This window comes from Netta rufina (genome assembly GCF_964035555.1).
Source record: "Netta rufina genome assembly, chromosome: 1".
Taxonomy (NCBI): Eukaryota; Metazoa; Chordata; class Aves; order Anseriformes; family Anatidae; genus Netta; species Netta rufina.
The window spans coordinates 143,508,466-143,536,206 of NC_140123.1; the positions used below are offsets into that span (position 1 = coordinate 143,508,466).

Genomic DNA, 27,741 nt, shown 5'->3' on the forward strand with positions numbered 1-27,741 from the left:
AGAGTGGGACAAACACGGAAGCAGCCACTGGTGTTTGTTGGGCTTTGACATTGCCCGTGGTCCAGGGAGACGTTTTCCTGTCAGGCACCCAGTTCACAGAAACCATGTCAGCAAGCTGCTGTTTTGTTCCAAAGCAGCCTATTTGTTGTGTTCTGCCTCCGGAAAGTGTACAGCTTTGATTTTGGGATGCAGACTTCATACCAGAGGCTCCCTCTCTGCTTGCAGAAGTGAGTATCTTCACAGCATTACCTTAATACCTTTTTCTAGTAACGTGTCAGTAGGCTGAGCAAAGCATGTGCTGCACACTGAATGGATTCAGCTCACAAAAAGGCACCAAGGGCTGTAGTTAAGGCTCAACGTGTTCTTCTGGTGGTGCCTGGATGTGCAAGGTACCGCGTGTGTGCTGACTGCCACGTGGATGTGTGGAACCGTGTGGCTTTTATCACTGGGCCTGGTGGTTAGCAGGGGCCTTGTACCAGTGTGGCAGAAAAAGCTTTTCCTTTTCCCACAGCTGCTGCTAGGACAGAATCCCAGAACCATCTAGGCTGGGAGAGACCTCCAAGATCACCTGGGTGAGATTGCTTCAGTGATGGAACCCACTGCTGCCAGTTCCTAGCAGGATAGTGGCCACAAGGCCAGGCTGGAAGTGGGAGGCTGATGAACCTGAGTAAGTATCTTGCCCTCTAAACCTGGAGCACAGGATTAGGTGTGGCTTTTACAGCTGAGTTAGCTTTGTCACACAGATTTGGCCATGATGTCTTCAGCTCCTTTCAGTGGGAGGGAGACTGAGATCTTCTAAAGCTTCTCAGTTTCTAGCACCACTTGGCAGTCTTTGTGGCTGGGGATCTCTGGCTGGCCACTTTAATTCACTGATGGAGAGCGAGCAGGGTGGGCACAGCTGGAACTGAGAGCTCTCTTGCTCCAGAAATGGCACTGGGAAGTAAAATCCTAATGGGAACCAAGCCCTGCAAAGATGGAGAAACCCCACTCTTTATGGCTTTGTCTAAAATAGCTACTGGAGGTCCTGAGAGCCAAAACAGTCGTGTCTGCAGTGGAGTTTGAGGATGCTACTATGAGAGATGTCTAGTAACATGAGCGCCCTGGTGGAGTACAGCCTGCTACGGGGCCTAATTACGGGCTTATTAATGCTTTCTTTCATCACAGCCTTCCAGCCTTCAGCTGGTGATTAGACCTATTTTTAGGGGCAGAGTTCCTTAATATTCAGCACAGTGCACCTCTCACCAATCAAATCAGTACCATCTGCATCTTTGATTGCTGCTTAATAACACTGTAGAACATGTTTAATTAAAAAATATAAATAGACTTTTCATCCTTTTAACTTAACAAAGTGCTTCTCTCCTCCTCCCTACCCTGCTGTTCCAAACCTTCCCCCCCCCCCCCCCAAAAAAAAATGAAAAATAAGTAATGTTGACTTACCACAGGGACTGTGGTGAAGCTCTCACCTCACTCCTGGAAGTACCTCCTGCTCTCCTAGCCAGGAGCACTCAGTCATCTGCCCTCCGCTGTGCTGGAGGACCAGATTTCAAGTCCTGCAGTTAATGCCACCACAGGGCAGAATGGTCACTTGCTGCTCAGTAAAAGAGGGCTTGCACCTAGGCTCTTGTGCTGCACTTACACCAGAGTGTAGGCAACTTGCAGCTTTTATTTCAGTTGTGTGTTTGTGTCTGTGAGTGCAGTGCACACATCTCATTCTGTCCATATGCTCTGGAGGAGCAGATGCAATGACACGTTTTTTGTCATATAACAATGACATGTTAATTTTTTTTAGGGCATACTCTAGGCAAGCTTCTGTTACAGCCAAGGTATAGCTTGAATATACCAGCAGACTTGCTCATGATTTGAAATTCTCTGGGAAGCCTGTAGAGCAAGTAGAAAATGAGGGTGAGGTAGTGTTGGAAGTACGCTGCAGTACTTCAGTCTGCCACAAAGGAAGAGATCAGTGGTAGAAGTTCGTGATGAGCCATGCAGCAGCCGCTGTAGCTGCTGAAAGCTTTGTGAGCACTGAAATCTGCGTGGGGTATTGAGAGCCATGAGCTGATGTGCGCAGCGTTAGAGCAGGTGAAGGTAAGAATCCCCCTGAACCAAGTCACAGGCATGGCTTTCCTCTGCCAAAGGAGACAGTGATTGTGCTAAGCTCTGCCCAGCGCACGTCTCTATTCCATCTTTTGGGTGTTTAATCGTAGACAAGTCACAAATAAACTCTGGGTTGTTCCCAGCCTGGAGCCATCCCGGTGGTGGTGCAGCAGCACGCGGTGGAGGTGTGCCGATGTGTTTCACTGCGTGCTGCTGGTCGCCGGGTCCTTGCAGGCGGTCATTGATCTTTTATTAGCGCCCTACAAAAGAGAGGCATAGGGCTGGAGAGAGCCTCTCAGTTCTTCTCGGAGCTGCTACTGCACGCGGGAATTAAAGGCTGTCGGTTCGTGCCGCCGTTGCAGTGCAGTGACAGAAGCAGCAGCACAGTAATTGCCGAAACTGCTCTCGCATCTTTGAAGAACACACACTGATTTTTTTAGTTTCTTTTTCCAGAGTATTTAAGCGCTATTCTTCCCCTGACCTCTCGGAGCACGTTAAGGAAGCAAGTATTGTTGGTGGCTTGCTTTTATTTTCCCTTTATTTTCACTGTTAAGTATGCATCTGCGAAGTGCTTGTATGTAGCCTTACAGTCTCTGCCAGTGTTGAGGAGAGCCCAATTATTAATACCTGCCTCTGTTTATATTCCCTTGAAAAATTAAGCTTTTATAAGGTTGTGAGGCTTTTTTGTTTGCAGATAATCATCTCAGAGAGCGGTCCTCCACAGTGCATTACTTTCTGAAGAACTTGGAGGAGTTTTCTTTCTTTTAGAGGCTCTGTTTGCTCTGTAACAAGTTACCTTGGGCTTTGCCACAACGTACGGAGTTTTATTCTTGGGTCCAGGGGGAAGTAATGCAAGGGGTTAGCAAAGCAGGGGGGGTGTTTCTCTGTTTAAATTGGATGCTTCCTTCCCTGGCTTCAGAGAAGCAAATCTGTGTGCCATTGGAGTATTAGATGTGGCTGTGGTGGCTGAACAGAATGACTGGTTGCTGACAGCTGGAAAACCTGGAGTGCTCAGCCCTTCCCTGTCCTGGTGTCGGTTTTCTTGGGGAGGTGAGGCAGTCTGTGGGAGGATGATGTTGTGTTTCCCTTTGCTGGTGTGAACGTTGGAAGCAGGAAGGAGAGACCAGCCTTGAGCACAGAGGATGGAGCAGCCCTGACAAGCTTTATCCCGGCTTCCTTGAGGTTAAAGGCACGGACAGCTTCAGGCAGAAGTGCAAATGTGAGCAATCCTGAGCTCCAGTCAGAACTTCCAAATCGGGAGCACGTAAGCAGATGGTGCAGTGAGAAAACAACCTCTTTCTCTTCCTTTGCAACTTAATAAGGCAAATGAGGTTATTATATAACACCAGAACACATTTGTCTTGATCATGAAACTTGACGTCGGAAAAATAATTGAATGAGAAGTGGCTGGTGCCCCAAGATACTGCAGCTCTTCTCCAGAGCCTCTTTGATCACAGAAAAAAAAAAAAGTGCCTTCTTGCTGTTTGTTGTGCTTTGTGTGACCCACAGGTGGTCGTAGCACTAACGATTAAATCTCCTGGGTGATCTGACATCTGCTTTTCTGAATCGTGCTCACTTTGGGGTTTTATGTGCCCGTTTCTGACTACAGCATCAGCGTTTCATGTTGTTCTGCCTTCCTAAATCCAGGATGCAGGGCTTTCTGATAACACAGGCTAGCTCCCTCTTTGAGATTCTGGAGTGATACTGAAACCAGCTTTAGGAGATGCTTCCAGGTGTAAGATACAATGTGTGTGTTAAGCGAAGGCTTGGCTTACCCGTTGGGCAGGGTGGGCAGTTGAGCTATTTCTAACCTACAGCACTTTGTTTTTATGTAACCCCTAATTCTGATAACGGAGCGAGGAAATTGGCTGCTTCCTTCTCCCTGCGCTGAAGGCTGAGATAAAGGAAGTCAGTCTTGCTGAGTGACACCCGGCCTTTGCTTTCCTTCCTGACTTCGGCTGGTAATGCTTTGAATCTTTCCCCTTAAATCCTTCCTTGTTCCTGCAAGTTCCTTCTGTTGGAGGAAGCGATCCCACTTTCATTCAAAGCACACGGTCAGTCCTTTACTCCCCGTGCTTGTAAAACTGGCTTGCCTCCCCGCTTGGTTTGATTGCAAACAGCAATAAATAACATCTGTACCACAGGCTTTTGCCCTCTCATTTAGTAGGCTGTTGCTGGTTTTGCTTTTTCTTGCTTTAAATCTCTTAATTTGTTACCCTGCACAGAAAGAGTAGTCTCTTGGATCTGACAGCAGTTCCCACAGAGTCTGCCACATCTCTCCAGCGTGTTGTTTTTTTTTTAGGAAAGGTGAGAATCTGGAGCTCATGTGAGAGGCTGTGCTGAGAGCCTGTGAAGCTGAAGTTTACCGACAGCCAAAGTGTGACAGGAACACCCTGGGTTTTTCCTGCTTTGCCCCACTTGAGCGTGTTTGTTTCTCTGCAAGGGAGCGCTGGGGCCTGAAGAACAGTCTGTGGCTTCTGAGTGCTGGGAGAGAAACGGCTCGGTAGGGGCCGGGGGAGTGCTGCTTCTGAGGAGCTTGGCTTCAGAGCAGTCACTGGAGGACCAAAGATTGGTGAGAATCTGGGCAATGATACTGGGCTGGGTAACCTCATCTGGCCCCAGGGGTGAAAAGCTTGCCCTTGTCATCCTGTGCGGCAGGATGCCACGCTTCTGCTAGTCGAGGAAGTTCAAGAAGTCCCCTTCTTACTCCTGCTTCCCACCCAGCCTGGCCACAGGGCAGTTAGAGCAGTTTATCCAGCTGCAGGAAGCTGGGGCATGGATCCGATCTGCGTTTATAACAGGCATCCCCAAAATCAGCAGTGTCGGTGCGTTGTGGCCGGTGACAGAACGGATCACAGCCTCGTTTTGCTGCCCAAGCCAAAGTACCTTGTAACTGCACGCTCGCTGATTTAGCCTGCCTCTTTGTTCCACTTGGGCAGTCCCAGAACAGATTTGAAAGCGAAAGGATTCGGGCTTGGTTCTGGTCAGCAGATCAAAAAATGCCATCGCGCGGAATTAGCTGTCCCCCTTCTCAGATTAACTTGTATGCTTTGCAAATCAAAATAATAATTTCCCGTCTGCTGAATAGGCGCAGTCAGAAGTCTAATCAGCGTGCAAACATTGCTGCTAAAGAGTATGGATTCAGAGCCTGTGATGCGTGAAGGGAAGCAGAATGGGTTTGGGCTTCCTGCAGCAGCACCAGGGCTTTGGCTGGCTGGGCTTCATTCTGCAAACGTTATCTGTGGGAAGGCTCCTAGCCTGCCTCGTTCTTTTCCCCTTCGGATGATTCTTTTGTAATGAGAAACAAACAGAAGTGACCCACACCGCATTTACAGGTGGTCTTTCCTCATCTGCTGTGGTAGGATCAGAAAGGACAAAGCCAGAGGGTGAACGGTGCCGCATAACTGCGCGGGGATGGCTGCAGGCAAGTCTAACCTGATGGCTGTTCCTTTTGTGACAGGGAAATGAAGGAATGTGCGAAGACCCCTGTAATTCTCACCTGTTAAACTGCTGGGTTGTGCTCTAACTCTCTCTTCAGGCTCTTGTTTTGTGAATTCCTCCAGAATAGCTCGTGTTTGTGTTTCCTAGCCTGCTCTCCATGCCCTCCCTTGGAAGGGGGAAGGCTTCCTCTGTCATTATCGGTCTGTCTGCACGCCGCACTGTGCCCGGGACTAGTGCCTGTGAACCTCCAGTGCCACAAGGGGGAATATTTTGCACCATGAGACAGATCTGCCCATTTCTCCTACTTTACTTCTTGCTCTTGCTTTGCTTTGTTTGTATTCAGCTTAACGAGTATTTTCCCGTGCTGATGTACAGCACCCTGCGTGATGAAACCCCATAATGAGCAGCTGTAGACGGTGGCTTTTTTAACAGTCTGAGTGAGCAAGACACGCAAAGAAAACAACTTTGAAAGGGTTCATGTCGGTCTGATGGCAAAGCTTCAGTCAGAAGAACGTATGGGCGCTCTACCCTTTAGATCAGGCTGTCCAAACGTGTGTTTTTGTGAGCTTGCGCTTTCTAATGTGCTCAGAGAAACACGCTTCTTTCCTATGCCCTCCTCTGTGTCCTGGGAACTTGTTATTTTTGTGAAAGAGCATGGGAGGCAGGCTCGGGGGCCACAACTGAGGGAGGTATAAGCAAAGCCGTGAGGATGGAAACGTGAGGATGACACAGCCTGTTCCTGACGCCTCGTGGAGCAGTGCTCTCGGCCCAGCCACATCAGGGAGCGCACGTACTGCTCTGGTGTGTGTGTTGAAGGCGACGGAAAGATTTCAATGCCTGCTTAGTTTTTCTGTGTGAAAGGCTCCTGAAATGAGGAGGCTTCTTTGAAGGTGGTTACAAAAGAACAAGGCGGTCACCAGGAGCAATGAGCTGCTCCTGGGAGCCTCGGCGTGGAAGAAGTCTCATTAACCTACTTGGAGCAAGGGCGTGTGTACACATGCATGCCCTGTAATTCTTTTCGCTGCTGTTCTTGGAAGGGAGCAGCGGTTGTGTTTCTTGGAGCAGAAGTGTAAAATGAAATACTGCATTTTGCTAATGGGGTTGAATGACCTGAAACATATCCATCGCAAGGGCGAGGATGGAAGGAGCAGACAGGGCTATTTGTGATGAATCCCATCACCGGCCTGAATTGACTTTGCTCCGCAGCGTGGCCTTTGTTTTCAGCATAATACCGAGCAGAGATTTGTTAATTATCACACTAAAAATAAAGCTGTGGCTCCCAAGATCCATTCAGGCAAGCAAAAGACTCCCACTTCTACTGTAGCTGCGTTAGATGTCTAAAAAATAAAAAATAAAAACCTGGTATGTCAACCTTACTGTGGGCTTTCCTCTTCAGCTCAGCAATTTGCTTGTAAGCACTTTCCTAAAAGAGTTCGGGGAGCAGAGGATGAAGTCCCTGAGTACAGGCTGTGATAAAAAATGGAAGTGTATGTGCTGCAGTGACCTTTCTGCTCTTTCCTGTAGGCACGATGACTGCGGTAGCCCAGAAGCACTACCTGGAAGGACAGACCTACTCCGTGCCCCTGATCCAGCCGGACCTGCGCAGGGAGGAGGCTGTTCAGCAGGTGGCCGATGCGCTTCAGTACCTGCAGAAGGTGTCGGGAGATATTTTCAACAGGTACAGTTCTTTCACTCCGGGGTTTGGGGCCCAGCATTCAGCAGTTGAAAGTGGATTCCCATGACAAGGCTGATGCAGTAAAAGGGCATTGCGCTGGCAAGCAGTGGAATTTCAGAAAAGGGGTAAAGAAGAACCAGATGCACTTCAATAAAGGTTTCCATGGTTCAGGTGCCTTCAAAGTTGAGCACAATCAAATGGCTGCTGTTTAGAAATTGTTGGTAGATTTTAGTTCAGTTGCAGATTCCCATAAATTACATTGCTGCTTCTAGGCTTATCTTTGATTCCGTCTTGCTCGTGTTTTAAATGGCAGACTTCTATTTAGAGGAGCTTGAATATCTGTCTTTTCAAGTCCTAGTACTTGGAGCAGTGGAGTACAAAATATCCCTGGTCTGATCTCTGGACTTGTAAACTGCTCTCTTTGGGCTTCTCCTGTTTTGTGCTTCTGTTTTTGTATTTGGGGAGGAGAGAGTGCATGAGAGTGCCTGTTCTCAGCATGGTCTCATAATTACCTAAACTGATCTCTTGAGGGATTCAACCCAGGCCTGCCACTTCCTGCATGCAGTTGTTGTTAGGATTAGATGTATAGGACTACCTACACAGCAGGTCAGAGAGACTCTTGTGTTTTCTTGCAAATGGTAGTTAAGGCAGTACCTTTTTCATCTGAAACCATTCCTGATGTCTCAGTGCCCTGAGACAGCATGTCAGATCATTGGTATAGAAAAGGAGCTCACCATTTATCTTCTCGTAGACTGATAAGTGAAAGTGCTTGCTTTGGTTTCAGTAGGGATCTCGACTGCCTAGTATGATTTATTGTGGCGTGAGCAGGGCCACAATGTTTTTTCTTCTTTTGATTTTTTTTTTTTAAGGGCAGATTGAAGTTCTTCAATTTTTGATAGCAATCGTTTGAAAGACAGCCTCGAGGGAAAGAGTAATCGTGAAAGCAGAGACCAGGTCATTGAGGTAAATAAAGGCTTTTCATCCGAGTGATCTTTGTTTGTACAAGGGCTGAAGGGCTCCTGGACAAGGGCCACGTGCAGACTGGACTGAGTTGAACACAAGGCCTCATTCTTTTGTGTGCTTCTCAGTATGGGAGCTCCTCGTGGTATAAGGATGGGAAAAGTCTTTCCAGAGCTTCCAGAAACACGGGGAAGGCCCCTCTTGAACTTGGGACGGCCTGGCAGTGCTGTCGCTCTCTGTGGGGCACAGCAAGCTACTGATAAAGCTGGAGTGGTTCTTTCTCCATCCCACCCCCTTTTCTTGTACTCTCTGCTTTGCAATGCAGTCCTCTGTAATTTCCCCAGGGAGGCAAGCCTGCTGTTTTGTATGCAAGTCACTTCTGAGTCCTGAACAGTGACTGTGATGCTGTTCCCTCGCTCTTCGGTGCACTCATGACTTTTAATTACCAATTTTTTCCAACAACAGAGGAGGCTTCATTGGGTTCTTTGTTTGCTTTGCCTTTCCTCCGAGGTCTTGCCTCTCTGATATAATTAATAACGATTTAGTAATTATGCAGGCGTCTGATTAAAAGTTCCGTGACCTCAGTTTTTTGTGCCAATCAAGGTGCGGAGCTCTCAAGGTGAGAACTTTGCCACTTAGTGAAGAGTGACCTTTTTTCTTCCCTTTCCTGAGATAAGGCAGCTCTGCCTCCCATTTCCAGGAAGGAGCTGCCTTATCTGGGGAAGCCGACCGTTCCGACCTGCCGAGCAGTTCTTGCAGTGTTGACAGAGAGGAAACTTGTTCCTGATGGCAGACTCAGCCGAGTGTGTCAGGCTCATTACCTCAGGACTACAAAGATGCGGGTGTTCTGCGGTTGTTTTGTAGGAACTATCAGCTCGGTGCTGTGCTTTTGAGAGTGGCAAGCCAGTTTGTAATTTGGGGAAGGTGGCGTGAAAGAGTCTCCCTTATGCTCTGAGGAAAGAGGAATGTTTCCAGAAACCTTTTTTCTATGCTAGGTGATGAAGGCTTCTGCTTTGAGTTGTTGCTGACATGACAATTGAGCATGAGTTCTTAAACATGAAACTGTCCATCCATTGTGCAAGGGAGGGGAGCTTTTATTCTGTGTATTTGGAAACCAGTTGAGGGCAACTGTGGCGTTCTTACGGTTATAGAAATAATATTACCTGGGCTTAGCTGTGGCAAGTTACATGTATGGTGAATGGGGCACTTGGGAGAGTTCATTGTTTTGTAGAGACTGAGGGGATGTGCAGAAGAAAATAATAAAAATAAAAAAATAATAATAAATAAATAAAACAGGTAAACTGTGGCTGAGACCCAGAGGAGACCCACTGAAAGAGCCTCAGAGAACAGATCTAGACCCCATAGCAGTTAAACCTCCTCTGTACCTTGCTAGAGGTGCACCTAGGTTGTGGTCTGGAGTTGCTAAGAGCGAGCTCTGCATCCCTCTGTCGTACCCCTAACCCATGGGAGCAGGGACCCATGCAGCAGGGCACCCCGTGTGCAGAGGGAAAGCCCTGACCTAAGCAAGCTCTTGGTTTCTGAGTGGTACAGGTAGTGAGAGAAGACATGGACTGCTAACAGTCTGCTCCTCGTAGGGGCCCTCTTGGTGCTGGTAGCAGTATGTGAGGAGATCAGGAGGCTGTGTGTGCTTCCTAGGGCTGCGATTTGGAGGGATGGAAGCTCCAACCTCGTGTATGTTAACGGAATTCATGTCGGGAAGCTGCACTAAAGACCAGATTCATCACCTGCAGCTATTGAGATTTTAATACATGTCGTTACTGCTTAAAACACAAATATTCTAACAGAGCCAATCTGACATATCTGTATGAGTTTCCCTCTCGGACATCCAAGGAGGGCTTTTGACACAGGCTGCGGTAGGCAGGATGACCAGTTTAAACGCTCAATTAGCCAGCGGTGTCTCATCCATTTGTTTCTTCATTACCAGCATTTTCTGGGTGAGAGCATGTGTCAAAACCGTGTGCTCTGGATTTTTTTTTCCAGAGATGTTGTTGCGATAAGTACCTTACAATATGTGATGGGTTTAGGTTTTCTGAGGTGGCCCCTTGGTTAGCTAGGCCTGCCCTTCAGCATTTCTCAATTTCTGAAGAGGTTTTTGTTGCTGGTGGTAACCTGTAACATGTCGGCTCATTATTGGGACTGGATACTTTTGTATAACAGATCTGTGGAAAATTGCCTGTCCGAGTTATCTCATTTGGTGTGCTAGCAGCAGCAAGAAGATGAATACTTGGGGTTGAATGTTGTTATCAAGGTCATGGTCTCCTTTGCCTATAACCAAACCACAAATTGTCCAGTAGATGGAATTTCTCATGGGCAACAGAGCCTTAGCAGATGTCTGGGACAGGAACAGGGCTGAGATGCAAATAGGGAGTGCTCCGTGAGATCTGTGCCCTGCACAGAGCGTTGACAGCGGTTGCATGTCAGCCTGGCCTGACATTGAAAATGCAGACAAAGCGTCAATCATGAGGTACGTTTGGGTGTCCCCCCACTTCTTTTAAACTTGTTGTGATTAATTCAGGGCATCAGCAGTGGAAATTGATGACTGAATATCTTTGTAAGAATGCGTTTGGTGTAAGAGTATTTGAAATGTATTAGTAAAGCAATTGTATAAACTTGCAAAGAAGAGGTTCACTATGAACTGTATTGTCCTTTGCAGCACACCGTGGCTCTGGGATGCATCTTGGCTTGGACACTGCACTGAATTTGTTGCTCTGCTGGCTGTAAGGGTTTGATCTTACAAGCAGGAGACATGCCAAGCAGGCTCCGTTGCAATAGGCCTCCATTCAGATCAGTTTCCACCAGGAGACTGGCTGTAAGGCAAAGAATCATTTTTTCTCCAGTTACTTTGAGTGACAGGACTCTTGTTAAGCAACGTGTCACCTCGTCGTACTTTGGCCTTGTCCAAGAGGCCGTTTGGAAGAGTATACTAGGTCTTGCTTAGTTTCAGATAGCTCTCTTGAGAGGGGCTGTAGGAGCAGGCATTCATTGCTAGGAAGGTTAAGCAGGAGTGGTAATGTAAAGAAGTGGGTGGACGGCCTGCAGATATTGAGATAAAAAGTGTGAGGGAGACAGAGGGAGGAATTTTCTGCCTGCAGGTGTTGATTATTATTGTAGAGGTGTATCCAAGTAATGTGGATTTTTGTAAAGGTAGCATACTCTTCATAAGAAACTCCACTAGTTTTAGCTCTTGTGGTCCTCTAGAAGCTGAATTTGAAAGCGTGTAAAGGTGGAGCTTGAGAGAGCTGCCAAAACTATTGGGAAAACTTTGAGTTGGTGCACGGGGGTAAGGTCAGCATGCCTGGTGGCAGCTGGCAGTAGCAATCCTCTCACACGCTCGAGGAGTGGAGGCATAGAGAATGTTCTGCAGGAGTCCAGATTACAGCTCTTTCCAGATGCTGCTAAAGTCCCTAAGTTTAAAATCTTGTGGGGTCTGAGACCCAGCCTTGACAACTCCATGGAGAGCGGGGTGGGGAGCACAGTTACAGCTGTCAACTCGAAACGAAACTGGACTAGGAGGAAAGAGGAGACTGACTGGTGGGAAGTCATTAGCAGATTATGCCATAAAAATGAAAGAAACGTGATGGAGAATTAGCAAGACAGGATTTTTGCTCATTTCGGAAAGCGCTGAAAATCTGTGTCTTTGGGACTCTCGGAGATGAAAGGCGTCTTTTTGAAGAACAGAATGCTGAATTTGACTCTGCAAGATGCTTTTTAGGGCATTGTCATTGAAATGTAGTGATGGTTACTTAAGCCCCTGCTCTAAGTCTACTAACATCAGCCCTTCCACAACAGTTCCTATCGCTGGCAGGCTGTTTATCTTTGAATCCTATTCCCCCAAAGGAGGATGATCAATCTGTTCTGCCTTAAGAGATTGAAAGGCAGGCTTGAACTTGATAAGAGAGCTGTAGCCTTCTTTATGCTAACGAGGCCTTCAGCATAGTTTAAAATGAGTAATTTAAAGGGATGATTGAAGTGCTTCACCCGCAGTATCTTCCTCTAAGCAGACTTAAGCTTGTTGCACTTAATAGCAAGTCTGCAAATAGAGGTACATTTTAATGAATAACTGAGAGACTTAGCATTGGCATTAATGCAAAATGTTTCTCAAAGCACGAGATGACTTTGCATTAGCTACAGAAAACATTCTTTGGGGGAAGAGGGGTGCTTAATGCTTGATTCTCCAACTGAAAATAAAATGATGGAATGGGGCATCCAGGCTGCTGAAGTGGCTATCCAGGAGCACAGAAAGAAATGTGCCTCAGCTGTATCCTCAGTCACAGGAAAGAAAATGAGTGGGTTAGGTGCAGTCATGCCAAACTGCCAATATATCAATTGCCTGTAAGTAGTTTGTTGTTTTTTTTGTTTGTTTGTTTCTTTGTTTTAAAGTAAACTAAAGCAAAATGCAAAAGTTGGAGGAGAAGTGTTCTCCCATTTCTGGAATTTGTGTCAAGGCTGCTTAGAATAAGGAGGCAGGCAGTAATTTCAGCCTTAATGGAGCTCCTGAGAGGGTTCTGTCTGTGCTTACACGGCCCTTCATGGTAGTAGAATGTCTAATGGAAATGTAAAATAATTTGATCAAAACAGATGGCATGTGCAGTACAAAAGGCAAACAGTAAAGAGAAGCTTAAGTAACTTTGGTACATATGGTTTGTTATTTTGCCTTTTTTTTTTTTTTTAACCCTGACAGGATGGTCTCTTGTTTGTACTGTGTGCCTCGTTGCAGAAAACTCATTTATGAGCAGCAGTTTTCAAGTTCTGATGAGCTAATTCGCTCTCTGATCCTTAAAGACAGGACAAGACAGACTCCCTGAGAAAGCATGTGGGAGATTCAAAAGCAGAAAGAAGTGTAAGGTACAGCTAACTACAGAAGTGTAACTCGGTAGCTGTAAAAATACCAGGCAGGATATGTATGATTGTGGCTTGCTCATTCTGAGGCCTGAATCTGTTCCTTCCTCTCTTGACAACTCGTGTTTTTTCTGACTGTGGGCAGGTCAGATCTTTCCTACTCAGAACTAGGATTTCTTCTCCTGAAAGGGTGAAGGAGCAACACAGAAGGAAAATGGGGGGCAGGCAAGGTTCCTCTTTTAGTAGTCTAAAGCAGAGCTTTGATTTGGTGTTGTTTGGTTTATTTTCTTTGTTCAGGCATGAGCATGGAGAGATACCACCTGAGCTTCTGTAGGGTTAATTAGGACAATGCTAATCATTTATAAAAGGGATGTTTTTGCCTACAACTGTAGGAGACAGATTTCCTGAAAAGCGGTGTCCCAGAAGTTTGTGATAATCTTCACACACATTAAAATTAAAATAAAAAAGTACTTGATAACATGGGAACTTCTTGCTCTGAGGGTTCTGTTCACACAGCAAAACTGCATCTTGAAGAAAATGATTAATCAGAAGAATATTCAGTCTAATCCCATGCAGATCATACTGGCTTTCTGACTTAATTTCATTTGCTTTTTATTTTAACAAATTTTTAGGTATCTGTAGGCTAAAATGGATTTACCACCATCTGTAGATTGCTTATGACTCAGCACAATCTTTCTAAACTTTCTTAGGAGATGCGATTTTAACACGGGAGATGCCACATGTGGTAGCTACCATTGTTTATTATTCAAAGGGCATCTTACAAAACAGATAAAGCCGATTTCAAAACCATCTATGGAAATGAAGTCTGTGGCAGGAAGAGCAAGGGAAGCAAACATTAAACCCATTTGTGAAGGTGAGAAGTGATTATCTTGATGAGCAATGCTTTCTTACACCCAATATTATTTAAAGCTCAGCCAGTGTAAGGACAGAGCTGTGGCTAAGTTGAGGGATGGATCACTTCATATACCCCAACTGCTGTAAATAGGATTAAACTTTTATGGAGTATCCTGTAACAAAAAGTGCAGAGGTGTAATTCCCCCTGTCCTAGCTGCTTTAAGAAATGGAAGCTGAAGAGAAGCTCTCTGCTACTGACAGGATGTAGCTTTTTGCTTACTGAACTGTTTCTGGATTAAGCAGGTGGTATGAGGGTAGCCTGGAGTCTGAGCACTAGGAATTCACGGTGGTGCTTGCGGGAGACTTATGGATTTCAGAAATACTGTCAGATTCATTAATGCAGTGAGGTTTTAAATGCCTGGAAATCTGAATCTCCTTGAGCATGAGAGTAACGTACCTAGAAATAATAATGGTGATGTTGTGTCCATGATGCTCTCAAGTATGTGAGGAAAAAAATCCCCCACGGAACCCTAAAGCAGAAGGCTTTTCTGTGTAGCAGGAACACTGAGAGCCTTTTGAGAAAGAAGTCAAGAAGTTTATTGGCTCAAGACTTGTTCCAGTAAGTAATGCAAGCCTTTACATTGGGACCAGATTTTCATGTTTGCCTTCAGTTAATTCTGAAGCCAGAGCTGTGTGGCCTTGTTGATGCCTTTTCTAGGCTCATCTCCTCAGAGTTGCTTCAGGGTTTCCATCCAGTTGAGACGTGCAAATATATGAATTACTTGTATGTGCTGTTCCTAAGTGTGAGGAGGTGCCCTAAAAGTAGAGCTGGGTTGGAGGGAAATTGCAGGTCAGTGGGAATGAGGGGATGGTGTGGCAGGAAAATGAGTTTTAGAGGGGAAGGAGTGGACGAGTTGTGCTACAGCATGTCTCTGACTGTGTTTTTGCTAAGATCCACGGTGCTGAAACCTCAGTAGGCCAATGGGATGAGAGGGACTGAAAAATATTTTGGGTCTGGACTGTATCTGGGCCTTGAGGGCTGCCCAGAGAGCAGAACTGGGGCTGACATCCCAGCCATGCCTGTGAGAGACAGAAAGAGCTCATGGCCGAATAGCATGGGAGTGCTACGTGTGCTTCCCTGGTACCTTCCCACAGTTCTTGAGCACTGAGAACTTTTTCCAGGAGTGGCCCCAGCAAAGCTTGTGGCTGTGATTTGTCCAGCAATAAGTGTATAAACTACCAGGGCAAGAAGTTGCTATTAATCAACAGAGATTTGGGAAAGATCTGATGAACTTCCCCAAGCAGAGAGGCATTCCTTCCTCCCCTCACACCCCAAGAGGCTGTAACTATTACTCTCCTTTGGAAATAACCAAAGCGAAGCAGATCTTAACAACAAACCAGTATGTGTCTTACAGCAAACCAAATGTTCCCTTGTTTCTTAGCAGGTGGATGTGGCAATATTGCTGAATTCGCCCCCTCCTGCTCTTCCTGACACAACTGTCATGTTTTGCTTTTCTTACACAAAGCGATAGCTCTACCTTCTGAACCACCTTCAGATGCTGGACTCCTCTGCTCTCGCTCTGTGTTGGAGTCATTTTCTCCTCCTATGGGTGCGTTTTGTCTACTCAGCCAGCCCTGGAGGAAGAGATGCAAGCAAGTCACTTTGTTTTACAGGCATGACTTCCGTCAGGGATCCAGCGTGGAGGAAACTGTCTGGAAAATAACACTGAGAGCCTTGAAATGCGTGTTACAGAACCCCTCCTCTATAAATGGGAGCGTGTGCACTGGGGAAGGAGTTGGGGGAGGAAGCAGGAGTGCCAAAGGTCTGTTCTTCACACTTGGCTGGCGGATTAAATTCGCTTTCCATGGTCCTTCTTTTTGACTAGCTGTGGTGCTGTCACTGGGCTTTATCAGAGTGGGTAGGTTGGAGTTTGGGTGTAAATGCAACTGACAGTTAAGACAGACCAGCACTTTTGCAGACAGGAGATGCTAATGAAGGGTTTCCTATTTTTCCTCCACCTAAATCCTCCAGGTAATCACTTTATTGAGGGAATCTACCATGCTGTGCCATCAGGGAGAGGAGGGGATGAGGAATTCAGACATCAAGTGTGTTAAAGAGAAACCCCGTGTGGGTAATACAGCGTCTTCTGAGCTCAGTGAGCTTAATTTATCCAAGAATACGATACTTACTCTGAATTAATACACATTTTAAAATGGAAATAGCTGGCTTTATTTTACTTGTAGGAATTTTGGGTGTACCATCAAAGCTGCATAAGATGATGTGCTTGATGGGCCTAAGAGGCATGACAGGACATTCCTTGTAGAAGAGAAGGTAAAGCTGTTGCACTTCTGCTCTGTGGTAGTGCAGCAATAATTGCCTCTCTGATTATCAATGACATGTGTCTAATGTGCCAGTCACTCGGCACCAAACCCAGCTAGAACGTGCTTGTTCTCCCCACCTCAGTTCTCTCTATCACTTCGGCCCAGTGACTGGGTTTCTTTGGTTTTGCTTCAACAGCAGCACTTTTGGAAGTGGCATCTTGGATGTTGTTGGTTCTGAACTGGTCCTAGACCAAATCCAGACTTTTCTTTGTGACTTTGAGAGAGGGAAGGTGAAAAGCTCCCAACTCCTGCTGGGCTGCTGGGCACCAGGCAGGGTTTTCTTTGTTCTTTCTAGCATATGGACAATTCAGGAAAAGAAATAAATAACAAGCCACAGCCAAAATCATGCCCTTCATTATGCTTCATGCTTACTTTGTTATCTGGGATGAGAGGATTAACCGCTGCTAAAGGCATTGGGCTGTGCGAATATTTACTGTGTTAGGATTTCACAAACAGGCTATCGGAATTTCTGAATTTCTGGTCCTGGCAGTTTTGTGGTGGGGAGGGAGGTTTGTAAAGGATACGGTACAAATTTGTTCAGGTGTTGCTGTGAAGCCAGTATCTCCCTGCGTGCTGACTATTTGCAAGTCAGCACTTAGGGAAATGAGTTTAAAAGGACACTGAGGCAAATGAAGTCATGGATCTGGAACTGTTCTCAAGGTGCTGTCTGATCACTGCTGTGTCACAGGCTGTTGCCTTGAAATGACAGAGCAGCTGTCAGTCTGAGCAGAGAGGTATCTGCTCTTTGATTCTGTTTGGAGAAGAAAAAAAAACTCTGCCTGGGGCCCAAAGTTGTTTTTTGGAAAAGTAACTAGATTTTTTTTTAAGAAGTAAAAGTGCTGTAATCACTCAGGAAGGGTGTCAGATGGATAACGTCAGGAAGAGTTACTCTCATTTGGTGAAGAAGCACTTGCACTCAAATTAGCTTGTTAATGGGCATATCAGAGAAGGTACCTTTTGAGCTTCGAGTGTGAATGCGATTGATTGTAGGAAAATGAAGAAGTAACACTAAACAGCTCCTATTTCTCAAGTGCAAATACCGTGAAATGAAAAGCTCCATTGACAGAAAATGAGGAAAGAAATCTTTCCCTTAGGAGAAGGAGGCCCTTTTTTGAATGAGAGGGGTCTGTTGTGAGAGGAACTTCAAATTGGAAGCATGGGTGAGAAAGGGAAAAGATGCAATTAGCAATGAGGTTTAACTAGCAAAGGGCTAGTAAGTGTTGCTGAGAAAGCCCAACAGCATAAGAAATGCTTGCTTTCTTGGTGGGAAAATTTGGGAAGGATCTTGGGAATCAGTAGTGGTCCTCACAGGATGGTGAGGAGGATTATTAATTAGTCACTTGATCATGCTCTTGGGCAAGTACAAGCTCGAAAGCTTTAAGTATCTGTTATTGAAAGGAAGACCCAAGTGTTCGGCTTGTGGCATGGAGGCAGAATTTGGTGTGCTTGCCATCAGCTCCTGCTAAGTGGGGAGAAGCTTAAGAAGCAAGCTTGAAGGTAAAGGTTTCTGCATTGGCTTTAATGTGGGAACAGGGTTTGGTTTTGATCCAGAAAAGAAATGTTGATGAAGAAAATGGCCAGTCTGTTGCATCAGTGCTTACTGGCTATAGCAAAGCTGAAAATTCAGCAGCTACTGAAATACATATGTGTTAATTCCTGTGAGCTAAAGCAAATATTGTTCAAATTAACGAATGACAAACTGAAATCTGGTCTGCGGGGACTGTACTGTGAATTTCCCCACATTTCCTTTGTCACTGGGAACAAACGATTCCACTCTCGGAGTCACAAGCCACCGAGACTTAATTAACGCATAGAAATTGCTTTGAGATCTTTGGCTGAAAAGCTGTGGAGTTCTAATAATGTTAGATTAAATGCGAAGGAAAGCAGTGCTTTTCTCAGAGAACGGGGAGGGTTTGAATTGCTATCACGAGGAATCGTTTCTCCTCTGGAGGTGGCTGTGTTTCCATCAGCATTCTTGTTCCTGGGGACGAGGGCTTCTGTTGGTAATGGAGATAACCAGGCTAGGAGCACTGCTGTGTTGGTGTAAAAAGCCTCCATCACAACCAACAGGTGGATGCTCAGCTTACCTGGTAGGTTCTGCTGTGGTGGTTTAACACCGATAGGGAGCTGCTACTTCTTCCTACCCCAGGCAGCACAAGGGATCGGGGCCTGGGGGTTGGGGTCGGTTCATAACCGTTCAATACACGTTTTCTGCTCTGGGGACAGAAAGGAAGATCTTTGCTCTAAGAAAGGTGCTTTAGTGAGAGAAAGGAGCAAGAGAAACGTAATGTTTGTGTACACAGCTGATTAATTCAAGATTACAAGGTGCCAGAACACCTTCTCAAGCTATTTGCCCAAGATGATGCATAACTTCAAGCTGTGTGGAAACAAAATTTGGTGTTTTACTTTTGACAGTCTCATAAAATTCTGTCCAAACAGGAAGCAACTTCCCTGTCGATAGCAATTTACACAAAGAAACAAAACACTGGAGGCTATTACTACAAAAGATTGAGCTTTGGTGAGTGACCACTCATGAGGAATGTGCAAGGAGGAGTGCAGGCTGTACAGGTAATAAAACAGTTACTGCAGCATAAGGCATCTCCTGCCTGGCATCTCAGAACTCGCCATGGCTGTTCTGGGAAACAGCCCCGTAATCTTGTTCAGTATTTGCTTCCACAGTGCCTGTGGGAGAACTCAGCAAGTCACCTCTAAAACTCCATCAGTACTGGCAGAAGTATCTTTCTTTTCCCCGTTCCTTCTTTTAGACCATCCTTCCCAAATGTTGGAGAAGAAGTTCGACCAAAAAGTAGCCTCTGTGGTTAAACTAACAGAACTAATTATGTGATTTATTTGCAAACACAGTCTTGCAGGTTAGCATACAATTCTTTGAAAGAAAGGACAGGCTGTTTACTTCCACATCAGTCTGTGCTGAGAGGCAAGTATAAAGGCTGGAAGGTTAAAGAAGAACTTGTTTGTAACCTTTTTTCTTTTTTTTTTTTTTTTTTTTTAAAAAAAAAAAAAAAAAGCTTTTCTAGGAGGGAGAACAATGCTGCAGAGGAAGAGGGTACAGTGGTGATAGGTCAAAATTCAAATCATTCCCATTTTTATATAAACCTAATTCAAAGTAGTGGGAGCACCTTGTGAAGCAAGGGATTAAAAATCAAAATGAAATTATTTTTGTGGGAGAACATGACCTCTGAGGAGCGGTGCATAGCAGATCACGCCGAGGATAACCTGATAACCTTGATCAGCCTCTAATCTGAAAAGCTGTTAGGCATTGCAGGAGTGGGGCGATGCGCGGTGCTGAAACACCTGCAAATCATGCTTAAGGAGCAATCAAAGTGTGATAAACATTAATTAGTATAATACCCAAGCCCATAATGGAGGAAGGAACATTGATTGCGCTGTCTCACTTGGGATTTCTTTCTGTCAGAGATGGTGTGTGATGACAGGTTCTGATTGCACTTACTCAGACATGAAATAAGACTATAAAAAATGCTTAAAGATGAAGGAGAGAGAAGAGCAGAAAGCAAACAAGTTGATCTTTCTTTGAGTGGTTGAATGTATTTGGCTTTTTGTAAAAAGCACGCGTTTTTCCTTTTTGCCTCTCAGACTTCGGAGGTGAACTGGTTTTGAATGCTCCCCTAGCTCGCTGTAAACCGTAAATGGCTCAGCAGCTTTCCTCCGGCTCTCTCCATCTCGATTCTGCGACGTCGCTAGCAGCTGGGTAGAGTCATTGTGTGGGGGTGGTGGGAGGGGAACTCGGGCTTCTCACAGCCCGTTTGTGACCGCTGGTCACTGTGGTGAGGCAGTTTGGGAAGCACACGCTGGCGCACTCAGAAATTCTAGCCTAGTCTCTAGGCCTGTTTCGGTCTAGTGGCAGAGCACCGAAGCCCTGAGTTATGGGCCCTGGGGGTGATAACGTTGATGTTTCCCCACCACTTCAGCAGCCTGAGGAGCTATAAAAGCCCACGGCCTTGTTTCAGCAAGATTCTTACGCAAATTAGGAGTTGGAAAAGTTTGAGATTTTATTATTCTCTGCAGCATACAAATGGAGTAGGGTAATGACATGTCTCTGCGTCCCAGGAAAGAAGTGGGCCCTGTAGCCTGAGAAGACTGCTTTCATCGCAGCAGTAGTCTCTCCTCACCTCCCTGCTTCTCCTCTCACTTCTGGAAACCTGCTGGACCTTGTCCTATGGCTCTGATGCTACCTCAAACATCTCTGGTGCTATTGTGCTGGTTTTGCAGTGGTGTGGAAGGAGGAGCGGCAGCCAGCACTGATATCCTTCATCATTGCCCTGCCTCATCACCAGGCTGCTTCTAGAGTCTGGGGATGTAACGAAATGCAAGAACCATAAACAGCAGCCCTTCTAATTCACACCTCCTGCAGTAAGGGAGGGATTTAATGAAATCACTGTTAGTTAGGAAAAAAAAAAAAAGCTTGAATTTTAGGCAAAAAGCCAGGGGTTTATAGAAAAATTTACCCTACATACCTAGAAGTTTAGAATAACACCAAGCATTTCCCTGCTATCGCTCGGGGCTGGGAGGAGACCAGGAGTCTGTCTGGCTGTGATGTGTACAGCCCTCATTTAAGGGAAAAGTCATTTAATACTTGGGCTGCTTATCCTCCTGTGCAACTTAGTTTCTCATTCTGCTCCGTAATGTTCTTTCTCCTTGGTTGATCACTTACTTTTGTACTTCAGACATGAAATTGAAGTTCTTTGGTATTCCAGAGAGGTTTGCTCCCAGACTCCGCTGCCTTGTCTTTCTCGTTCACCTTGATGTGGAACTCACCTCTTCTCTCTTCCAATTCCCAAGTTTTGTCAGCCCTGTCACTTCAGGGTGATGCGTGCACTCAACGTGGACAGCACAGGCCCCGCTTCTGCTGTGATGCTTCCCTCCAGCTGAATTCTGTCTTTTCCTCAAGCTGCTTTGCTCAGTCACCTTTCTGATAACCTGTCAGCCTACCTTCAAACCTGCTCGGATTTTAAACATTTTTCTGATGCTGTCTGATCCCGAGAAAGTATAGGTGATAAAAATCACATTTTTTGTGGCACTGTGAAGTGCTTGGAGACACTAATAGGAAGATGGGATTATTACCAGTGCTGGCAATTGACAGGCAGAGTCCAGTGTCCTGCATGCCAAATTCCTAACGCTTCGTGTCCTTTTCCTGAGAGAGTAAGAGAAAAATTGTTTTTCCCCTCCAAGCACACACAGATGCAGCTGGGGAGGTCTTTCAGTAGCTGCTGGATGTGAGGATTATCAGAGAAGTTATAAGGAGATAATCGGAAATGATCAGCTCTGCGGCTGCAGATGAGACAGAAGATACGGGGCCAGGAAGGGCAGTGGTGAGGTGGGATAAGTCTTCCTGAGAACCACTGGGGGTGCTTTCAGGGAGTCACCTCTAAAGTGGAGTCGAGCACAAGGCAGCAGGGGGAGGGCTTGAGGAGAAAGAAGCAACGAGATCTACATCGAGGGCAAGAAGGGGAGCTCGAGTGTAAAAAGACTTGAGAGGGGCAGAGAATGTGAAAGCTTGAATCAAAGCAGATGAAAGATTGGCTTTAATATCTGCATAGACAAAAATAAAAGTCTGTATGGATTATGAGATAATCTACTAGATAGATTTAATCTGCCGCATGTATTACTTCCCCAAAGAACAGCACTGGGCTGGGAAGGCTGCTTTGGCTCCGCGCCCGGCTTCTGAAGGCAGGTGATGCATTCTCCGTGCTTCTGCAGGCTCCCCTTTCGCTCGTCCCAGAGCACGCGTGCTGCCCAAGGCAGGGGGGCTGCTGCTCTACGCCTCCTGCTTCTTTGCTGCTCCAGTCGCGTTGAATCTAACCACAGGAGCTTGTGAAGCAGAAAAGAGCACCGAGAGCAAAATCACACAGCAGTGACTGATAGGGTGGGCGCAGGGCAGGTCCAGGTGCTGGTGGGATTCTCAGCTGCCTGAGTGCAGAGGGGCAGCAAATGGAGCATTTTGTTAACACTCCTGCTCATCTTGCCACTACTTTTCAAATAAACACCACTCAGCCACTCCGTCCTTCCTAAACAGAGGCTGAAGTCCAGCTGCAGCCCTGCCTCAAGCACTTTGCTCTGGAAGCCCTTGGGTTTTGGCTCCTCCAACCCTTCAGGTTTCCTTTCTTTATAAACACCAATTCGGCTCCTGCAAGTAAGCTCATTTTCCGCAGCAGGAGAAATACTGAAGTTGCTGGAGGATGCTTGAGCATGATTTTTCCAAATCTTTTTTCAGTGCCTGTATGATGTATCGTCCCTTATAACTAATGTATGCGACTGGAACTGTACATACATAAGCTATGTGTTTTTAGGAGCCTGTACATTTGATGGATTTTTTGGATTGAGGGGGTTGAATCACTGTTTTGATTTGATTTTTGAGTTTCTGTGCTCGGCAACAAATAAATCCCTTCTGCAGAGCGGTGGGTGTTGCTTCTGTGTTGTATGCCTGCATCTGCACTGCCTCAGGTGAAAGCTTCTGGCAGATCTCCTGATGTCAGCGGGTTCAGACTGGCAAATCTTAGCATGGAGATCCCAGGACAAAGCACAAGGAGTAGCCGTAATGGTTTGAAACGCCTGAGCTGGCACTGGACAACTTCCCCAGCTCGTGCTGGGAGCAATCAGTCTGTCTTCTGCTGCCTTTCAGTGGGTGAGTGTAATCCCTTGATTATTTGGGGTTAGGAGGGAAAGGTGAAGCTGTAGGTAGAGAAGCTTCCTCCTTTCCCTTCTGGATGCATCATTTCTGCTGCAGCTAGGGCAGCGTTTGCCAGTCACGCCCTGGTTTTAGAGATGCCTTCTTTTTAGGAGAGGTCCCAGCAGACCTTCCGTGAGGAGGAGGTGTGCAGCACTGTGGGCTGAGAGGTGCTTGTCTTCCTGGTGCCCTCCTGCACTGCGGGAGGGACCCCGGTACCCAGAAGTGTTTTGGAGCAGGTGATGTGTCTGCTGTGGATGTAAAGGGAGGGGTGGCACCGTTCCTCTGCCACACCAGGGATCCAACAGGATGAATGGGAAACGTGGACGTGGTTAAGCATGAAAGCTAAGGGTACCTGGGACTCGTCAGCCTGGTTGAACCCTGGAAGAGGACAACAGTAAGCCTCTCTAAAGCACAAACTAACCAAGCTATTTCCTCATTTCTCTGCATTAAAATGCACAGAAAGTTCTGGGAATGACTTTCCTAGAAAATGTCATTATGGGCTTTGAGGATTGAGCCCAAGCTAGCAAAATCCTCCTTCAGTTCTCACTTCCCAGGTTGCTGTCTCATGTTCATGGAGTAAGAGGGAGAAGGCTTACAGGTTTTCAGGCCTCAGCACGAGTATTTGCTTAACGCTTCGGTCTGGGAGAGAAACGTGTGCACTGTTGGCCTGAGAATTAGCAGAGTGCTGGCTGAAAGGCAGTAGAAACCTTGCTTTTATTTAGAGCTTCAGGAAGGCTGTGTTGCTTTCTTCTAGGACAGATGTCTGCTCGCAGGTGAGAGGCAAAATTACATCATTGATTTAAGGGAGAAAGGCAAAGCAGAAATAAACGACCTGTTATTTTTTTTCAGTTTTGAAGGAAGTAAAAATAGGCAGGTGGCCCCAGGAGCAGCGCGGGGAATAGAGGCGGTCAATACAATTATGAAACATCTACAAAAGAGGTGAACTGTGAAGTGGGAAAATTTGCTGGGAAGGCCAGTTAGGGAAGGCTTAGGGCCTTCAGAGGCACTTCACGCTTGAACAAAACGAGGCAATGGGACAACCCTGTGACACGGGAAATTTGCTGCAGCCAGCTGCTAGGAAATGTGTGCTAAAAGGAGCAACAGAAACTGCTCTGAGAAGCATCCAGGTTATAAATGATGTGGACATCCTCCTCTGAGACAGGGAGGGTGTGGGAAGGACACCATGAACAGATTCGCTCTGGGTGTTGGTACAAAATACAAGCTGTTAGGCTCTATTTAAAATAAAAGAATGGAGAAGTGGGGAATAACACGGAGAGGCAGAGCCTTGTGAGGTTTGGTTTCGCTCATCTCCCTCTTGAAAAAGAATAAAGTAGGAACCGGCTGTGTGCTCTCCTGGCATATGCACGAGGAAGCATTTTCGTGCCCCCAAAAAGAGGGGTGCATGGTTATAAACAAACAGAAACGCTTAGAGCTGGTTAGAGATGGAAGTAGAGGTCTTTTAGAACAGTACAAGAACAGGCTGCTCGTACTTAGAGGAGTTTTTTCACTTGCTGCAGCCAGCAAGGGGCCTTTAGTGGAGTCTGTTTCTGTACTGGAGTGGAAAAGGCGTTGTACCGAGTGAAAGCACTTGAAAAGACAGGTTTGGGACAGTTGGAAAAGGAGAATCGTGGATCACTGCTGATGTCAACTTTGTTGCTAAAAGGAATTACACAGACAGGGTGAAAAAAGCATGGAGTTCTCTACATAATTGCAAAGGGGGACTTCGGATGAAATTTAAGGACAATGCTTGAGATTGATTTTCACAGGCACAGAACGAGCCGATGGAACTCACTGCTGCAAACCAGCACCAAAGCGGAGTGCTGTGTCTCCTGCTAGGTTGTACAGCCATAAAAACGTTCCCTGCTGGTTTTGTTGAAGGGATGAAGTTTCAGAACAACTGTCAGCTTCTGAGCTTGAAGCTGGGGCACACGTACGAGTTACGCATGGGGAAGGAAAGTCTCTGCTGGGCAGGTGACTCCATAGTTACCTGCTGCTGCTGCCCAGTCCCAGTTCCTCTCCTCTGGCTGAATTGGTGTAGCAGTTCCTCCAGCGTGGTAGTGACAGTGCTGGAGGTTTGTCACACTCCTGGCTGCAAGGTGCCTGCTGTAAGCTTTGTGGGAACAGGGACGTGTCCACGTGGTGAACGCAGAGGTACCTAACCAGCAATGCTGTCCCCTGCTGTCACAGAGCGCTTTTCTCCCCGCTCCCAAAACATTTGGATGCCGATCTAGTCATGCAGACGTTACACGAGTTAGCAGACATCATTGCTCCAAATGAGGACCTAATGTTGCTTAACTGATGCAGGCACTGAATCGCAAAGCAGCAAGGAGGAAGTCACGCACCACACGGCTGGTGGAGAGGACAGGATAAGCCTTGTGAGTTCTCAGCTCTGCGCGGTGGCATGTGATGCCTCTTCGTTTTTAAGAAACTATTTTTATTTAAAATACGTTGGCAGGCGATAACTGGCTGTGGCTTTCTTATTAGCAGGCTCTGCAATGAGGTGTTTCTGCAGGCTGCTGTCCTGCAATTCTCCAATTTTCTGCGCTGTGCCTCAACCAGCCAGACGAATGTTGTGCTGCGAGCCACAGACCTGACTTAGTTTCACATTGGACCGAGAGAAGCACTTCTCTCCCAGTACTATTTTGTCCTAGGAAACAACCCAGACACTGCGATTCACATCCTCCCCCTCGGCCTGGGCACTGGCTGTTGCCACAAAATCCCTGCCTTTGGATTCTGACCCTTAAGCACTGTGCTTGCTCCTCAGGATCTCCCAGCGGGTGGAGGCCAGCCGGGCACAACTTCAGGCCATCAGTGAGAGAGTCACCCTCGCACAGGCAAAGATTGAGAAGATAAAGGGCAGCAAGAAGGCTATTAAGGTAGTGAGGCTGCGTGGCCTCCCTTCTTCCTTCTGTTTCTCTCTTTACCCCAAAGCAAGCTCTGCAGAAGAACAGATGCTTAGCTTCTGCTGCTGCCCATCCACCTCTCTACGCCTTGCTTCTGAGCAGGAGCTGCGCTAAGAATCCTCTTCCTGACAAGGCCAGTTAGCAGTCTCTAAACCCAGAGACCACCCAGTTCCTGGCCTCGTGATGTCTGGATACGTTGTTGCCCCAAATACTTCCTGAGAAATCAAAAGGCACATGCCCTCCGTTTAATGCGGTTAAATTTTACAGTTCAATTCCCCTTCCTTCCCGCAAGTGGAAGCCTTTCCACCTGTGACCTCCTGCTGCTAAGTTTCACTTTCAGAATTGATGGTTCATGCATGGTGGGGTCTGCACAGGTAGCCCCTAGGAGCCCGTTGACCCCAAAGCTGTCCATTCCTGCTGGCAGCACAGATGCCATGCCTTAATCCACCCCCTGTGTTTCTGTAGTGCAGGACTGCTTCATCGCTGGGAGTTTTAATTTCCTCCTTGTCTCCCCCCAGGTATTTTCCAGTGCCAAGTACCCTGCCCCGGAGCGGCTGCAGGAGTACAGCTCAATTTTTGCTGGTGCAGAAGACCCAGCTAAACAGAAATGGCCAAGACACAAGATTCAGAGCAAGCACCGAATGCTGGATGAGAAATCTCTGCAGGTAAGGAACAGGAGAAAAGGCCTTGAGAGGAACACGTAAAGCAACTGGGAGGCCATTGGTCTCTTTGATGAAGCAGACCGGGGCTTTAGGATGTAGGAGGGGAGCAGGATCTCTGTTTGCAGCTGGGAAGGGAGCTCCTGGTTAGCCTGCGGGCCGAGTGGCAGGGAGAGGCTACCTGGGGAGGTCTGAGAAGCGGTGGGTTTGGTGTGAAATGCTGCTGAGGAACTCTCCAGCAATCTGGGTCAACTCAGAAGCAGCTGCTGGCAGAGCGGGGCTCAGCGTGGCCCCAGCAGCAGCCAGGGGGACGGGGGGACAGCCCCTTCTTAGCCACAGCCGAGCAAGGAGACTGACACGCCTCGCAGTAATGAAATGTGACAGAGGGAAGTCTAATGTTTGCATTTATAGCCTCCTCAATTATTCAGGGCTTTCAGCAGAGGCTCACCGCCTGTTTTCACTTCTAATGAGGGCCTCTTTGCTGGGAGCAGTCACGGTGGCCTTTGCTGACTTCACTCACGCACACAAGCACAAGCCCCACCAGGAAGGCAAGCTCTCCTCGTGTCAGCTTGAGAGTAAGTGGTGGCAGCCTGTGCTGAGCACTTAGGGTTTGTGCTCTGGGGCGAAAGCAGTTTGGTTAGAATTATGTGTGGTTCTGCAGTTTTATTAAAAAAAAAAGTTTTCCTTCTGGGAAACTTTCCTTGGCCTCTCCACACCCCAAGCAAATGAAAACTCAGCTGTTGAGAGGATGCTTTAGGCTGGTAGAATAAGCAACGGCAGCTACCAGCAGAGGTGGTGTCCTCATGGTAAGCCCAATGCCCTTGCCTTGCACGTGGCCGAGATAGCAGCTGGCGTGGTTAGAGGTGAGCTGGCTCAGCCCCTCGGGCTTCTGAGGTGCTGGGCACTGCCTTCAAGGTGGGAGCTGTGTCCCAGTGCTGCAGGTGCCCCTCAGGAGGCCAGAAAATGGGGTTTTCCAGTGGAGCATGGGAAATGCAGTCCGTCTGGGATTGGGAAGAGGTCCCAGTGAAAGTTACAGGTTACTGGAGTAACCTTGCTGGGCTTTAGCAGTGCCAGTAACCTGGGATGTCCTTGTGAGGTCTGCAGAGTCCGTGATGGGCAGGGGGAGGCTGAACCAGCTTCTTGGCACCTCCTAACCTTCAGGTGCCAGCTCGCCTCGGCGTTGGATATGTCAGGCTGCCGACCCTT

The 27,741-nt window shown here is 46.9% G+C and overlaps 1 protein-coding gene across 6 annotated transcripts in view; it reads left to right on the forward strand.

The window, feature by feature from the left end:
• Positions 1-27,741, forward strand: part of WASHC1 (WASH complex subunit 1) — a 37,118-nt gene that overhangs the window by 3,981 nt on the left and 5,396 nt on the right. For all 6 annotated transcript variants that reach the window (XM_084306208.1, XM_084306212.1, XM_084306210.1 and 3 more), the window contains exons 2-5: positions 512-667; positions 7,060-7,213; positions 25,738-25,849; positions 26,395-26,541. In XM_084306208.1, the coding sequence (XP_084162334.1) occupies positions 658-667; positions 7,060-7,213; positions 25,738-25,849; positions 26,395-26,541 (423 nt within the window). In that variant the 5' untranslated portion in view covers positions 512-657. The remainder of the gene's footprint in view (positions 1-511; positions 668-7,059; positions 7,214-25,737; positions 25,850-26,394; positions 26,542-27,741) is intronic.